The sequence below is a fragment of the Trachurus japonicus genome, chromosome 17, assembly GCF_045865225.1.
Source record: "Trachurus japonicus isolate A0001 chromosome 17, Traja_1.0".
NCBI classification, from domain to species: Eukaryota; Metazoa; Chordata; class Actinopteri; order Carangiformes; family Carangidae; genus Trachurus; species Trachurus japonicus.
This window is the reverse complement of record NC_140923.1, coordinates 546,771-564,491: the sequence shown is the minus strand read 5'-3', so window position 1 is coordinate 564,491 and position 17,721 is coordinate 546,771. Positions and strand designations below refer to the sequence as shown.

The window sequence follows — 17,721 nt, the reverse complement described above, 5'->3', positions numbered from 1 at the left end:
AGGGTTAATTAGACTCACCTGGCACACGCCCTCAACTTACGAGGAGATGGCATAAGAACACAGCTGCCAACAATTCTGAGGCTTACGAACACGTTGATGAATCTGACGTAGGGTTTTCTTAAGGAACTTCTTAATTAAGAACAACTTAAGAAAGAATCTAAGAAGATTCTTAAGAAGATATTGGCGAATGAGACTTGTTCTGCTCTCACTGTTCGGCCTGAACACAGCTAAGCAGACAGATAAACTCGTGGACAGATGACAGGTGTATTGTCTTCTTTATTTAGACGTTTACCTTCACAAGACCACAGAGTGAAACTGCAAGAAAAAATAATAAAATACAGCTTTTAGGTAATTTACCCCTTTAAAGTACCAGAGAAATTCACAAACCAAGTTTACTTGCTTATTCATTGTATAAAGTTAAATAAAATGCAAGCAATAAACCACATGCTACTTTTTATGTAGCTAATCATGCCAGTAATGCTAACTCAATCAACTGTGATAAATTCAAATGTCTCCAAACCGGAAACAGCAACAATACAGCTTGAAAATATGTTGAACACTGTAAATACTCACAGACAATGCCTTCTGAAAAACAACAAAGATGGAAGGACGCAGACACAAGCACACCTCTATCACCTCTCTCTTTTTTCTGTCTCTCCCTCACATTTCCTGTTAGCTGTTGTCACACATCTAAAATGAACACAAAAAACAACAGTGCCTCCTGCTGGCGGGAGGCAGAACAGACATGGCATGATTTGTGGAAAGCACACCAAACTACTACACAGTCACTGAGATGGAGAGAATTTAATTGGAAGAATCTAATTGGATATTTTATCACACCTAGAATCAAAAGCAAACAGTTAGGTACTCACCAGCCATGCTGGAGACTGTGTGATGACATAGATTCAGATCACACACACATCTTTTGGAAATGCACAAATGTACAGCCCTTCTGGGGGAATGGTTGGTTGGTTGGTTGGTTGGTTGGTTGGTTGGTTGGTTGGTTGGTTGGTTGGTTGACTTTATTAATCCCTCTGAAGGGAAATTGATTGTCACTCTGTACGCACAACATCCAACACACAATACTACAACATGACAAGCATTGACAACTCAGGCAGTACAATAAGTGCAGTGCAATGCATTACTTAGCATAGCACACAACAGAAAACAACAATAATTAACAACAATGTTCATTAAAAAAACTTCACTGCACCAGGTACAAAAGACCTCCTGAATCTTTCTGAGGAACATCGCGGCATCACCAGTCTGTTGCTAAAAGAACTCTTCAGTTCATGGAAGAAAACATAGAGTTGGGTGGGTGGTCCTTATTGTGCAGAATGCAGCAGAGTTTCCTCTTCTCCATGACCACCTCTAAGGAGTCAGGAGGCAAACCAATGATAGAACCTGCTTTTTTGATCACTTTGTTAATCCTGTGTCTGTCCTCAGACTGAATGTTCACTCAGTTCTCTGTAATGTGCTGGGATATGTGATTCCTAAGTCTTGTCTTGTTCTGTATTTCGGACATTTGGATGGATCGGTGCATATAGGAGACCGATATCTGATTAATATTTCTTTTGGTGGCTGTGAAGAAGGCCATTACTAAAAACTGGCTCAAGACTGACCCCCCTTGTAACAAACAATGGATGTCAATTATAGACGATATACTAGTGATGGAACATCTCACATACAAGTTGAAAGTGAAAGAACACTTATTTGCTAAAAGATGGGGGAAATGGTTATTATATAAGGAGAGACTTGATTTTATATAAATGTATACAGGCTCTGTTCATTTGCATTTAAAGGGACAGGCACTGAAACCAGCCGTTCTGAACAGGGCTGTTTTGAGAGGATGAAAAGAGCCCATCAATACACTGCATGCACCACTAATACACTACAAATCCCACAATGCACAGCCAGGGGTTGGCATGTCAATCAAGGGCCAAGTGAGTATGAGTCCTTTCCCCACTTGTTCACCCCCCAAAAATGGTGGGTAAACTGAGTATGTTTGCTGATATAAAGGGCAAAGCTGTACAGAAACAGTGTGGCTGTAGCATAATGGAAGAAAACACCACGACAGGTACAAGCATCTGGAAACAAAGGCGCCCTGTGCAAAAAAGGTTTTCATTATAGAAAAGATGCAGATAGAGCCATAAGAAATGAATGCAAGTGATATTTTATTTAAATGATTAATGTTGTTTTATATGCAACAACTTACATGCATAGTGATTTCAATAACATAGTAAAATAGTCCGGTGTACTGCCACCTCCCTGTCAGCGTTTCAGACATCTTCTGCCCCTCCCACTCAGGAACCACCTCATATATCAGTCTCTGTTGTTTGCCAGTTTGAGTCAGATCTATCAGTTATTAGCTGTGTTGGGCACGTTACATTTGATTAATTATAGTTACTTGTTACTTTCCCCAAAATGTAACTGAGTTGGTAACTGAATTTCTACATTATAAAAATAAATAATTACCAGGAAAAGTAACTATTGTGTTACTTTTTTATAAAATGCTCAAATATGTCAAATTTCTAGGACTCGCCCTCCTAACCCCCAAAACATAACCATAACCACTGTTTATCTGGAACCAGTGGAGCCTGCCTGTGTGGAGGAGTGAGTTGGTTACTTCCAGATGAACGTCTTTTTTCTCACTAGGACTGAAAAAGATCAATCAAAAGAAATGAATCAATCAAAGAAATGAATCAATCAAAAGAAATGAAAAACAACCCGAATAATGTGGAGTCATTTTGGCTCTTGGGCCTTTGCCTGGTTAATGCAGCTGTGGCCCCTCTAACCTAATCTAGTCTGGAGCCATACACTTCCACTTCACACAGGGTCAGGTACTCGCGTCTCCTGGGAATGATGATGTTGACGTAGCGACCTTCCATCCCATTACACTGGAACGTTTTGGTGAAACCTGCGGGGATGCTTGAGATGACAGCACATCTAAGAAGATAAGTGAAAATATGTTTACTTTTTTTGATTGATCTTGAATATTGTTCCAGTATGACAGCTAGTTATAGTACAGGTTTCATCAATAGGCTGTAGATTACCTTGGATTGCTGTTGCCATTGTTCTTATTAGAGTCTCCGATGCGGATCTCAGCTCCGTTGAGTCTGGTGGAGACAATGTCTCTGTTTGTTATGTCAACAGAGAACACCTTGAAGGTTTTGCCCAGGTCCAGTCGCCACCAGGGGTTGAGGTCCAGCTTTGTGTGAGTGCAGGAAGCGGAGTACCAGTTGGCGGCTCGATTCCCATCGATGGCATTAGATGGAAAGCCTGTGGGATACAGTGAAGACTGTGTAGCTTTCCCATAGATCGCCAGGTTCTCTCCTGCACAAAGGGCACAGTTGTAGACATCAGCCATCAAACATTTAGTTCTCCTCAATGCTATCTGCTGAAAAATAGTGTGTGTATGTCTTAACCCTAAAGTGTATTGCTATTAGCATAATTGTTGTTTTAACAAGTAGGTATCAATTATAACCAGATGTGAATGAGGTTTGCATGTATGAAATGAATGTGGTTTGAATTTTGCTGTGACTGTGGCCTTGGCAACGATGTCTCACCAGTTGGAGAGCGGTAACCGTAGACTTCCACTTCACACAGTGTGAGATCCTTCTTTTGACCGTGAAGAGACACAGTCACGTAACGTCCCTCCACACGTGCGGTGAAAGGAAACCTATGAGATCTGCCAGCTGGGATCTGGTGGATTACAGCAGCCCTGAAAGAGAGAGGGAGAGAGGAAGCAGCGCTTTAATACTGTTGTATCATTATTGGAAGGGGTGGAGCAGAGTAGTGTAGTATAGACAATTATTGAGTCACTTTTATTACCTGCTTTTTACTTATTTCTCTATACAGTGGCATGCAAAAAGTTTGGGCAGCCCTGGTCCAAATTTCTGTTAATGTGAACAGTTCAGAAAGTAGAAGATGAAATGATCTCCAAAAGGCATAAAGTTAAACATGAAACAATATTTTAAACAATATCAGTGTGTTATTTTTTGTCTTCTACAATTTTAGAGTGAAAAGGGGAATACAAGCAACAGCCTGCAAAAGAATGGGAAACCCAGAAGATTTGAGCTCTCAGATAACTTTGACCAATTGGCATCAGACAAGCTGTTTGTACACTGCGATAGTTTCCAAAAGAGGGGGCTACTACTATATAGAATTTAAAAAAATGATATAGTTTAAAATGTAAAGGGAATGTGTCTGTAACTTTATGTCTTTTGGAGATCATTTCATTTCCACTTGCTTAAGGAGAGAAGGGAAAACCTTATGTTGGGTTCTTTTAAGTTAATATACCACACTGCAACACTGCAACACATCAACGATTTCTCCTTTGTTTTCACCGGTGAGGGGGTGTGGCCTTTCAAGTGACGTAGGGTTGTTGTCTTCTATTGTAACTTTGGGCCACCCCCGGTCAAAATTTCTGTTAATGTTAATAGTTAAGCAAGTGGGACAGAAAAGAAGAGATTTATGGCTTCAGGCCATATGAAGAATGGACAAAAATGGCAAGATGTAGGACCTGGCTAGTCCATATGCAGGTTGCACAACTGATAAGCACCCACCCAACCGGTCCAATCAGGAATCACCATTGCTAGGGACGCCACTCTGATGGGAGAATCCCATCAAATCACTTATGTCATCGATTACTGTCTAATACTTACCAGATATACTCAGATGTTTATGATTTTGCCAAAATTTTGCCAAAAATGAGTCGCCTGGGATGGTACTTTTAATGCCACTGTAGCTATAAGTTCAAATTCCTTTTTCCAAGCAAAAATAGAGTATTATCAAAATTGTGATATGGCAGGCAATTGATTCGAATTGCAATTGCAGTATGGTTTTCGTTACAGCCCATTCTTGAGCAAAGTTAGGTTTCTCATCTACATCATTTACGACCAACGAGGACTCACAGTGGGTTTGCGAGGCCGTTGTGTCTTAAAGAGTTGCCAACATGAATCTGTGCCCCGTTGAGTCTATTTGCACAGCAGTCTCCTCTGTTGGTGATGACGATGGAGGTGATGATGTAGGAGTCCAGCAGGTCCACTCTCCACCAGGGATTGGTCTGTGTGACGGTGTGGGTGCATGAACCAGCAAAATAATTTGATTCCCGGTTTCCATCGATGGCATTGTAGGCGACACCCAACGGATTACCGAGGAACGACTGAGTCGCCCTACCACGCAGAGCCACATTTTCTGTGAATGGGAAAAATGACATAACATTTGGTTATTGAGGTCACTCACACATTACTGTGGTGTTTCTGTCTTTCATTTAAAATATTTGAATATTTGTTCTATCACTGGACACAGCTCTGCAAACTCAATGACCTTGACTGCACAACACTTCATCATTTATTTTAGGTGACTACAAGGACATGCAGTCTACATACACTACTGTAATTCTAACACTTGATAATACTTCACTTACTGTAGTTATAAGCTGAGCACATCCCCAGGAGAGGCAGCAGCAGCAGCAGGGCTGAACTGGGTTTCATTGTTCTGGTTCTGAGGAGAGAAGAATTGCATTAAACAGATGTAATGAAATAGGTACCGAACCCTCAACAATCTGAGATACTATAAGACAAGTGTGTAAAACATGCTGCAAATAACAAACATACATGAACCCTTTAGCCAAACACACACAACAATTAAATAAACACCAACATTGTGATTTTAAAAGCAATGCTACTTAACCTCTTAGCTTACCTTACCTTGACTTGCAAAGTAAATTCAGTTGCAGGTGAGAAGTCGCTGATGATTCTGTGCTGATGAGGGGGATATTTATACCCACATCTTATTTGTTCTTCCTCGTGACTTAAGAAAGATTCGTTTGAACAATAAAGCAGGTCACTGATTGGTAGCTGTAAAGACAGCCTCTTGGATGTCGTCTGATTGTGGATTCAAACATCAGTCTTCCAGCCTATGACATGGCTTAGAGTAAAATCAGATAAGATGAACTTTATGATGAGAAATGTTTTCATTTGTTTAAAATTGTAACAGGACTCTGCATATTCATGAACATACAAAATGTAAATATCCCAGATTTTTCTCTAAAGCTAATTTCTATCTGCAGTCCCGCGGTTCACACTAAAACAACATTTAGACAAGGACAAAACAAAGCATAACATGGTACACAATATATCACTTAGTGGTAGCTTCAGTCGGAAGGAGCGAGGAGTATAGGCTATACGGCTAATTGTGTGACAAACCAAACCAAATGACAAAACTAATCTTAGCTTGTCAGAAAATAAGCAATATTAGACCTGAAACTTGATTGTTTAGTAATGATTGACAGTATTTTTCTCACATTTCACAAAACTAACACAATGCAGAAAACGTTAAGTTACATGTTATACTGATTATATTTGACAAAGACTAAAACAGCTAGAATTTAGTAGGCTTTATGCTATTATGTTATGCTACAGTGATGTTCTGGTATTGCTCTTTATTATACACTGCTACAATGCTCTCTGTTGAACAAACCTATTTTACTTTATGCTAAGACAGGTTTTAACTTGATGTTACTATATAAAAATATGGTGGATTTATAAATGTCTGATGCAACTGTAACGGGAGGTCTGCAGTTCACTCACTCACCTATAATAGACGTGCAAACCTGACTGCCAAGCAGTTATTGACCTCTTGGCAAAAGGGTTTGCATTGTCACCCGGGGAAGTCCATACCAAATACAACGCAGAGGACCATGATTGGTTACACAACCCTTGTAGTGAAACAAGAAACACCCTTGTATCTATAGATATCGTGCTTTGGTCATGTGTTTCCATATCTCGAACTGGATTTTTGGGAGAACCAAGGATTATTTCCAGGCAGAAATCATCATTTTCAGCGTGTTCATTTTGTTGCCTCACTTTTAAAGATTTATATCCTTATAGTAAGGGCATTTTATCAGATACTTGACCAAGGTACCCGTGGATTTTCATAAAATTCCAAAATGTTTAATTTGGCTTTGAGTAACTTGTGAGGGGTCAAACTCAACGCATTGATTGCAAGCATTAGTTTTTCACCCAAAACACTCCTTGGTGAAAAAAAAACAGCCACACACGGGGGGGGGCTGCCCCGCGGTGCGCGCTCCCTCACATGCACGTCCAGAGAGAGAGAGAAGTAGAAGCTGCTGCCTCGTCGATAACTCTGTGTGTACCGCACATAGATGAGACGTGACAGTGGAGCGACTTGTGTCGAATCTTGTGAGTTATAAATCCACCAACATAACTTCCTTGTCGGTTCTGACAAGTCGCCGTCCACTTATTCAACGAGTTTAATATGAGCCATATTTCAGAAAAGCGCCCATTTGTGTTTGTTTAGCTGACTGCTTGTTAAGAGTTAAGCCCCACCCCGTCCTCTGTCTAACATCACCTGAATGTAGTGAACAACAGCAACAGGAGGAATCACTCACTCAGCTTGATTTCACTGACTATTTGAATTTGTTTCCAGATGTTGAGTTACTGGTAATTGTGACTTTGCTGTTGTAAATATTGCTGCTGTTCTGAAATATGCACAGTAGCAGTCACAGTAGTCATTCCTTGGTTGTGTGTGTGTAGCCTGTAGGCTTAGCCTACTTCTATTTTTTTTTCTGCAAGCCATGTTAATGTGCACCCAATACCATATTAGCCTCAGCCTACCAGTTCAGAAGTCATGACTCTGTTTCGGGAAGTTGGGAAATTGGTCCAGCATGTTGACTGCAGTCCTGAAGGCGTGCAGGCTTTCTCTACCGACTACATAGTAACTAATTTATTTTTATTTATTTATTTTGATATTAAGGCCTGAAAAAATTGTACATACTGCCCTTTTCTGATGTTGAGCCCCTGCCCCTCTAGTCATGTGCACGTCCCTGATGAGGAACGTCACTATCTGTCAGCAGGTCAGCTCCATGCAGACACTGTGCAAACTTTATTTTGTAAGACTAGAAGTTGACTAAGGGCATATTCACACCTGTGGTTAATTTTCTTTGTTCCGATTCAGCAACGAAACCGCTACAATCTCTGGCGTAAAACGCTCCCTGTTTTGGAACAACTGCTCCAAATGAACCAGATGTGAATACATCCTTAGTAACACTTTGTGGTATATTGATGTGTTGATGAAAAGAAGTGTTCACCACCGACACATTCAAAAAGAGTTTATTTACAAGAAGAAGAACAGTGTTCAAAAACGCTTCTAATTCTAAAACTCCACCTTCTCCAACAGAAGGATATACTGTAGTCTTGACTAAGATGGTCAGACAAAGACAGGATCTAAAAACAGAATCTAACCTATGCTTTCTGACATTTAACCTCTTGACCAGGCTAACTTAAACATAGATAAGTATCCCCAAAAACCATGGCCCACAGAAAAAGGTGAATGACAAGGAACACATTTCTCAGGGTACATTTCACAAGAATCACTCATTATCTCATCTATTAGACTACTGAACACATAATCCAAACATCTTTATATTTGCTGTAAAGACTGTATGTGTGCCTTTCTCTCTTGTATGATCTGCATTTATTTATATTTATTCTATTTGAATATAAACTGTTACTTATCACAAATGAAGTTCCTATCCAAATGGTGAATGACCTCTGACCTACCCCTTAACCTTTAGGCTAAGAAAACACCATGAAGAACATAAGATAAATCAAGATATTAAAGCAAAAATGCAGGTGGATAATATACTACAACTTCTACTTAAGTTCAGAATGTACTTTTGACACCTCTGCAAATAGGTACAGTCCCAACTGGCGAGGTGCCGGATCTTGGCACAAATTAAACACTGTAACTCAATAATCATTATAAATAAGGGTGAGTGCTTAGTGTTTATATCCAACATGTCACTGTTTAAGTCAACATCTAGTCTTACAAAATAAAGTTTGTGCAGTATCTGCGTGGAGCTGACCTGCTGACAGATAGTGACGTTCCTCATCACCAAACCATCTGATCCTCCCGGTCTTGAGGACAGGATAAAGTCTCTCCCGTGGTTCAAAAGCCTGCTTGGAACGCACCCTTAAATAGTTATATCTTCCGACGGCAATCACTTATATAGAGTGTTTGGTCCAAAGCACGGGTCTGTCAGTCACTCTGCTCTGCTGTAAGGCAAGGCAAGGCAAGGCATCTTTATTTATATAGCACATTTCATACCAAGGCAACTCAATGTGCTTTACATAAAGACAAAACATTAAAAAAAGAAGCATAAGACAGAATAAAAACAAACAAAACACTAAAAACAGAGTTAAAAGCAAGAGCAAATAAAAGTAAAAGAAAAAAAAATAGATAAAGTTTTAAGTTCTCAGCTATAAGCATGTGAAAAGAGAAATGTTTTTAACCTGGATTTAAAAGTGCTTACAGTTGGGGCTGATCTCAGTTCTGCTGGTAGTTTGTTCCACTTGTGTGCAGCATCACAGCTAAATGCTGCTTCACCATGTCTGGTCTGAACTCTGAGCTCCACTATCTGACCTGAGTCAGTAGATCTCAGAGCTCCACTGGGTTTATACTCTACTAACATGTCATTCATGTATCCTGGACCTAAACCATTTAGTGATTTGTAAACCAGTAGCAGAACTTTAAAATCTATTCTGTAGCTGACTGGGAGCCAATGTAAGGTCTTAAGAACCGGGGTGATGTGATCTGATCTCTTTGTTCTGGTTAAAACTCGAGCTGCAGCGTTCTGAATGAGCTGCAGCTGTTTGATACTTTTTTGGGGGAGACCAGTCAGAAGACCGTTACAGTAGTCTAGTCTACTGGAGATAAAAGCATGAATCAGCTTCTCCTGATCAGTTTGGGACATAAAACCCTTAATTCTGGATATGTTCTTAAGTTGATAAAAGGCTGATTTGGTGACTGATTTGATATGGCTGTTGAAGGTCAGATCTGAGTCTATCAGCACGCCGAGGTTTCGGACTTGGTCTTTAGTTTCTAAAGACAGTGACTCAAGGTGTTTACTGACAGCAACCCTCTTCTCTTTATTTCCAAAAACAATTACCTCAGTTTTTTCTTGATTTAACTGAAGGAAATTTTGGCTCATCCAATTTTTGACTTGCTCTAAACAGTGACATAAATGACTGTATTGGACTACAGTCATCTGGAGACAGTGCAAGATATATCTGTGTGTCATCTGCATAACTATGATAGTTGACATTAGAGTTCTGTAGAATTTGAAGGCAGCATATACAGGTTAAACAGAAGGGGTCCAAGGACTGACCCCTGAGGAACTCCACATGTCATAGCCACTCGATCGGATTGATAAGGCAAGGCAAGGCAAGGCAAGGCAAATTTTATTTGTATAGCCCGTTTTTACAAACAGTTTGTCTCAAAGGGCTTTACATGGCATCGTAACAACATCCTCTGTCCTTAGACCCTCACATCGACTGAGGAAAAACTCCATGGAAACCCTTTTAACAGGGAAAAGTCGGAGAAACCTCAGGGTGAGCAACAGAGGAGGGATCCCTCACCCAGGACGGACAGACGTGCAATAGATGTTGTTACATCACAAAATAACTCCGTTCCTCTAAGTAGGACCTGAACCATTTTAGGACTGTCCCGCTGAGTCCTGCCCAGGTTTCCAACCTGTCCAGCAGTATACTGTGATCCACAGTGTCAAACGCAGCACTGAGATCCAACATGACCAGAACTGACACCTTGCCTGAGTCAGTGTTCAACCTTAACACTCTAATAAGAGCTGTTTCTGTACTGTGGTGAGGTCGGAAGCCTGATTGAAATTTGTCAAAGAGTCCACTGGAGTTCAAGAAGTTGCTGAGTTGATTAAAAACCACTTTCTCAACGATCTTAGCTATAAAGGGAAGATTTGAGATGGGTCTGTAATTGGTTAAAATTGTAGTATCCAATGATCTCTTTTTTAAGAGTGGCTTGATGGCAGCTACTTTCAGGGGTTTAGGAAATGTGCCTGATTGAAGTGAGCAATTTATTATTTGCTGCAGATCTGTTTGGACAGAGCTTATAATAGTTTTAAAAAGTCAGATGGTATTGTGTCAGGACAACATGTCGATGTTTCAAGATGCTGAACTGTTTCTTCTAAGGTTTTTTGGTCAACTGTATTAAACTCTGACATTACAGTTGATTTATTCCTAGGTGATTTTAGGGATTGCATCATTGTATTATTTTGCTGATTTGTGTTGATATTTAGCCTTATGGATTTGATTTTTTCATTGAAAAAGTAAGCACATTCATTGCATTTTTCTGTGGAAAAGATTTCTGAAGCTATCTCTTTTGGGGGGGTTGTAAGCTTATCAACCATAGCAAACAGAGCACGAGTGTTGTTGATGTTCTTATTAATCATTTCAGTAAAGTGTTGCTGTCTAGCCTTGAATAACCCATGGTTAAAATTACAAAGACTTTGTTTGTAGAGGTCATTGTGGATTTGAAGTTTAGTTTTTCTCCATTTACGCTCAGCTTTCCTGCATTCTGTTTTCAGAGCCTTTACCATGTTCCTCCATGGTGTTCTCTGTCTAGTCGAGGTCATCTTAGTTTTAAAAGGTGCAATGGTATCAATGACATTTGAGATTTTGCAGTTGAAATTATCCAGGAGTTCATCAACTGTCTCTGCACTCAGAGTTGGTGGCATGACTATAGCCTCCATAAACTTAACACTGGTATTCTCATTTATGAACCTTTTCCTAACAGATACAGAGGGTAACTGCATGTCCGGAGTTATCTGTAAGTCAAAGAACACACAGAAATGACCAGAAAGAGCCAAGTCCTTGATATCAACAGAAGTAATGTCAACACCTCTAGAGATAACCAGATCCAGAGTGTGGCCTCGGGTGTGTGTGGGCCCTTTCACATGTTGGGAGAGGCCAAAAGTGTCAAGAAGAGAGCAAAGTTCTTTGGCATTTGTGTCCATGTTATTGTCTATGTGAATGTTAAAATCCCCTGTTATGATAAAAAAGTTGTAGTCAGTGCAGATAACTGACAGCAGTTCGGCAAACTCATCAAAGAATTTTCCTGGGTATCTTGGTGGTCTGTAAATAATTAGGAAGATAACTTTTGGATCCCCCTTTACTAAAAAACAGAGATATTCAAAAGAGCTAAAATCACCAAATATAGTTTGCTTGCACTGAAATACAGATCCGCCTTTCTTACCACTTTGACACTTATTCATAAAACTGAAATTTGTTGGTGCAACCTCATTGAGGATGGTAGCACAGCTACATTCAGTCAACCATGTTTCACTAAGAAGTAAGAAGTCTAGATTATAGGTGATAATGATGTCATTTACTAACAAGGATTTGTTGGCTAGTGATCTTATATTAAGTAGAGCTAACCTTGTGGAGATAACAGGAGACACTGGTGAGTTTCGAGGTTGACAAGCTATACTCACTAGATTGGTAGATTTAATTGAACCCTTTTTATTTCTCACCAGTTTGATCACTTTTCTGTTACCTGTCACCACAGGGATTGAGAAAGCTGCCTGAACTCCATAGGGCCCTGACTTTTCCTGGGAAAGAGCATTCTTGATATCAGTATTGCAGCCTGGACCCGGCACATATCATTCAGACTCAATGATATGATGATTCAGAGGAGGTGGGGGGGCTCGGTTGCTTTTGGTCGAGGGTTGTTTCTGACGCAGTGGAATGGGAGGGGGTGGACGATGTGGGGGGTTAATGGGGGAAAATATGAGACCCTGGCGTGGTGTTAGTTGGATTCCACTAGTGAGAAAGCTCTTCATCCTGTCAGGGAAATCCAGAAATGGGGAGTCAGGACTAGATGATGCGTGGATGCGGCGCACTGGCTCCAGTGGAACCAGGTGTCCCCTTTACCTCTCAGCCGGACTGTGTGTGAAGTTCTCTCGGTGACCTGGAAGGGGCCGGTCCACCGTGGCTCGGTCCACTTTCTTTTGATGACTCGGAGCAGGACCCACTCAGCCCCAGGTACAGCTCCACTGCTGCCTCCTTGTTCTTTCTCACCAACCTGTTTGGAGAAAGCTGACAGCAGGCCTTGCAATTCAGCAAAATAAGCTTTGGTCGTTAGCCTGGCACAATCCTCAGTGTTTACCCCTGGGAACTTACTATGTGGCCCTGGAAATGACCTGCCAGTCTGCAACTCGAATGGTGTGAACCCCGTTCCCTGATTTACGGCACTACGGATTGCCATTAGTGCCAGTGGTAGAGCATCTACCCAATTCATATTTGTTTGGGCACATATCTTGGCTAACTTATTTTTTACCGTCTGGTTAATGCGTTCCACTTTCCCTTGTGACTGGGGGTGGTAGACGGTTCCAAAGGAATGTTTTAGCCCCAGAGCAGCTTCCACCTTTTGTAAATCCTGATTTTTGAAATGAGTTCCATTATCTGACCTAATTTTCTCAGGGAACCCATGTCTTGGAATATACTGATTGATCAGGAATTTAGCCACTGATTGGCTGTCTTCTTTTTTCGTGGGGCACGCCTCAGGCCATCCTGTATATGCGTCAACGCACATTAGCACATACCGGTACCCCTTGTGTGTTTCGATCATGTCGGTATAATCTATGATGATCTCCGCCCCTGCCTGGGTTCTCAGAGGGTACCGTCCTATTTCTGGCTTGATTGTTGGCCGTGAGTTATATTTAGAACAGATATGACAACCCCCCAGCCATTCTTTCAACATATCTTTTAAAAACGGATGCCACCATTCTTTTAGGTTTCTCATCATTTGTGTGACCCCTACGTGTCCCACCCCATGAGCTTCTTCGAATGCTGTTTGTCGTAAGCCTGGGGGAATTATCAACCTGCCATTCGGCCCTCTCCAAACTCCACTGTGGTTGTTTCCCCCTCTGGCTTTCCACACTGTCTGCTCTTGGGGCGAGGCTTTCCTTTGCATTTCACCTATTCTGTCTAACTCCGTTTTGTGTCTTATTTCATTCTCTGCACACATCAGTATCAGTTTGGCATTGTACCCTGCGACCTCTTTGGCTGCTGTGTCTGCGGCTGCATTCCCTTTTGCTGTCATTGACTGACTGATGTTGTGACCTTTACATTTGATCACGGCAACTTGCTCAGGTAAGAGTAGCGCTTCTGCTAAGGTTTTCATTTCTTCTTCATGTTTTATTGGTTTGTTTGAGGCTGTCAAAAAACCTGTCCTGATCCATTGCCCCAACTCCACGTGCACTGCTCCTACTGCGTAGGCTGAATCTGTATAGATGTTAACTTTCTGTCCTTCTCCTAGTTTTAGGGCCTCTATTACTGCTATAACTTCGGCTCTCTGGGCTGATTGTGGTCCGGTCAGTCTGTCTGTTTTTCTTACCTCGAACTGTCCTTGTTTTTCTTGTACTACTGCGTACCCTGCTTTGAGCCCTTCCTTTTCGTCTCTGAAACAACACCCATCCGTGTATAAATTGATCCCCCCCTTCTATTGGGTCTGCCTGTAGATCAGGTCTAACTTTTTCTTCCTTCACCACTTGTTCTGCACACATGTGTGGTTGTCCCGTTCCTATTCGTTCTGCCATGTTGATTCCTTCGTGTGTGTATGTTATATTGGGTGCTTCCAATACCCTGCTCAGTTTCTGTTGTCTTAGTGATGTCAAAGTAAATGCTTGTGAGTTCACATATGCTACTACACTATGTGTGGTCAGTACTCTCAGTGGGTGGCCCATCACTACGTGTGCAGTTTTTTTAATTAGCTTCGCTAGTCCTGCTGCATGTTGTGTGCATTGTGGGTGTTGTTTTTCCATTCTGTCTAGCATCACACTTCCATACATCAGTACCCTTCTCTCTCCCCCTTTTTTCTGGAACAGAACGCCATTAATGACACCTTCTGTTCCGGAAACATCTAGGCAAAATGGTGTTGCGTAGTCAGGAGTAGCGAGGTCAGCTGCCGTAGCGAGCGCTTGTTTTAATGAAATGAACGCCTGTTCAGCTTCTTGGGACCACATTATGTTCGAGTTGAGGTTCCGCATTCCTTGTTCTCTGATGCATGTGCGTAATGGTTGGGTAAGACCTGTATAGTTAGGAATGTACTGTCGACTGTACCCCGTGAGTCCCAGAAATTAGAGCATGTCTTTCACCTTTTGGGGCTGTGGATGGTGTAAAATACTCGCCCTATGTTCAGGTGATAAGCCTGCCCCCTTTTGAGATATTACCCAACCAAGAAATGAGACTTGCTTCCTGGCTATCTGAAGTTTCGCCTTACTCACTTTGAACCCCTTCTTAGCGAGGTGGCGCAGTACCTGTTCTGTAGCGTCCAGACAGGATGCTCCGGTCGGAGCCGCCAGAAGTAAGTCATCCACGTATTGTATCAATGTCGTGCCCTCCGGCATCTCACAACCAGACAACGCATCTTTTAGTACCTGGTTAAAGAGGCCGGGCGAAAGTGCAAACCCCTGTGGCAACCTGGTGTACCTCAGTTGTCTACCCTTAAATGTGAACGAGAAAATGTCTCTACATTCCTCCGCCAGCGGGAGGCAGAAAAATGCATTTGCCAGGTCAATACATGTAATCCATTCATGAGAAGGATCCAGGTTAGTCAGTGCAACGTATGGGTTAGGCACAGGCACAGTGGGTGTTAAGAGAAGTGTAAGATATCATTAATGGCCCTTAAATCATGTGCCATTCTATACTTGCCAGTTCCCTTCTTTTCTACTGGCAAAATTGGGGTGTTCCATGATGCTTGTGAGGGCTCTAGAACCCCTTGTGCTAGTAACCCCTGGATTGTGTGTGCAATCCCTTCCTCAGCCTGTGGTTTATGCGGATACTGTCTCACCCAGATCGGGCGTTGTGTTGAGACTGCAAATGATATTGGCTCGCAGTTTGTGAGACCTACATCCGTAGGTCCCTGTGCCCAAAGTGTATGTGGTAGTGAGTCAATGATTTGTACTGCCTGTGGGTGATCTGTTTTTTCCCTCCCATGACACCGAGAAACTTGAGCCTCTTCCAGGACAGCCGTATTAGAGACCTGGATGGAATAGGTTTTAGCCGCGTGTGAGTACAGTACCCCAGGTATATCTGTATGAGTCCAGTCAGTCTGAACTAGAGCTCTTTTAATCATGCCTCCTAATTCCCTAGCCTGATGGCTTGGGTGTATTGCGAGTGACACATGTGGCACAGCCTCCCCTCCCATCCTGTACCATTCTAACTGTTCATTTGTGAGGTTTACCGCCGCTGCCACACCTTCTGATGCTATATAAATATTGCGTGTGGAAATTTCCCACGTTTCACCCTGTAGTCTTTCACGAAACTGTTCCTGATACCATTCTGTCTGGTTTCTATCATAAAACAGGGTGACATGAGGAGGATCAGGCGGAGGCATGTAGGGTTCGAGAGAGGCAATCCATGGTTTCCACCGCATGAAGGCAGAGAGGATACCCATGTGCTCTGGTGTTTCAGGAGTTAGCAGGGCCCATGTCAGCGTACTGTTCTGTGACAGGTTGCACCAGATATTGTCCTTCGTGGGGGTGGGGGTGTGTGATGCACGGCAGAGCGGTACCATCCGGGAGAGTGACAACGAGCCCGTCCGGGCCGCACATGATTGACGCTCCTAATTTAATCAGGAGGTCCCGTCCCAGTAAGTTCACTGGTACCGTGGGTGAGTAAAGGTAAGAATGACAAATGTTCTGACTCCCCAAGGTGGTTAGCAGCGGTTTAGTAAGTGGCAGAGTTTGTGATTCCCCAGAGAACCCCATCACTGTGGTGGTTTGTTCTGACAATGTATCTGGTCTGATGGTGTTCATTGTGGAGCATGTAGCTCCGGTGTCGACCAGAAACGGCAGGATGTGTCTGTCGACCCTGACGGGCAGCATCGGATCTGCTGTTATGATGCCGCCTGAGTCTCTCTGTGGGGTGTGTCATTGGGAGTTGGACGGTCCCCAGCTGTCCCAGGAGTGTTCGTTCGTTAGGGGCATCTGTCGTGGTGATCCCCCGCCCCTGCCGTTGTGACCCCCAAAATGAGGGCCGCTTCCTCTCCCCCGACCCCTGTACCCTTCCTGTAGATGTGGACAGTTTCTGACCCAGTGCCCAGGCTCTCCGCAGTAGAAACACACGCCTCCTCCCCGCCCCCCTTGATAGTCCCCACGGCCGCCTCTCCCTCTAAAGCCTCCACGCCCCCTTGGCTGATCTGATCCGAAACCCCCTTGGTACATCATCATGTCGCTTGGTGGGTGCGGGCGGGCCTCCCAGGAGGGACGCGGATAGAGATCCGGAAACTCCGGTCTCGCCGAGGCCAGCATTACCTTGGCTTTCTCGACCTTAGGTTCTTTTTTCTTTTCTGTAGCTTTTTGTCGCGCCTCACCTAATTGGAGTTTAAGCAATTGTGCCTGCAGCTCCTTGAGGTTTTCACCCTCCTGGTTTTCTCTATCCTGGGCTCTGGACAGGTGGTGGACTAGATGCTTGTCCCACACCTGTGACTCGCTTCCCGCCAAATCAGGGTTGTTGGCTATGGCTTCTTTTACAGGTTTTGGCACCCCCTCCAGGATAGCCTGGCGGTACAACTCTCTCTGCAGCCCTGCTTTCCCAGGATGTGCCCCTGTGTGACGGATCCACATGTCCTTACATTTATCTAGAAAATCTCTGGGATTCTGGTTGCTGTCCCACTTTATTTTGGGCACAACTGCAGTCATGGGTAGAGGGTATTTGCTTCTCATTGCTTCGCTTATTTTTGTACTCACAGACGTAAAACGCACATTATCTGAATCGCGAGCTGTATTGGCTTCCTCTTCTATCTCTCTCACATCTGCTCCTGTCATACACCTATTTGCTACCGCCCTGAAGTCTCCCAAAGCCAGAGTCTGACCCGCGGTGA

At 42.9% G+C, this 17,721-nt stretch overlaps 1 protein-coding gene across 1 annotated transcript; it reads right to left on the bottom strand.

The window, feature by feature from the left end:
• Window positions 1-2,793: 2,793 nt before the first annotated feature.
• On the bottom strand, window positions 2,794-17,464 carry LOC146969659 (uncharacterized). The gene is made up of 6 exons (XM_085804465.1): window positions 17,153-17,464; window positions 16,902-17,037; window positions 4,914-5,196; window positions 3,567-3,721; window positions 3,054-3,333; window positions 2,794-2,946 (listed from the first exon to the last, which is right to left on the bottom strand). The coding sequence occupies exons 1-6, from the start codon at window positions 17,462-17,464 to the stop codon at window positions 2,796-2,798; spliced, it is 1,317 nt and encodes a 438-aa protein (XP_085660591.1). The 3' UTR covers window positions 2,794-2,795.
• Window positions 17,465-17,721: the final 257 nt, after the last annotated feature.

Coding starts and splice junctions, on each gene's coding strand:
- LOC146969659 (XM_085804465.1), bottom strand. CDS start 17,464: ATGTGGATCCGTCACACAGGGGCACATCCTGGGAAAGCAGGGCTGCAG. Junction 5,197..16,901: donor TGTCCACATCTACAGGAAGG/GTACAGGGGTCG, acceptor TCCCATTCACAG/AAAATGTGGCTCTGCGTGGT. Junction 3,722..4,913: donor AACGGCCTCGCAAACCCACT/GTGAGTCCTCGT, acceptor TCTCTCTTTCAG/GGCTGCTGTAATCCACCAGA.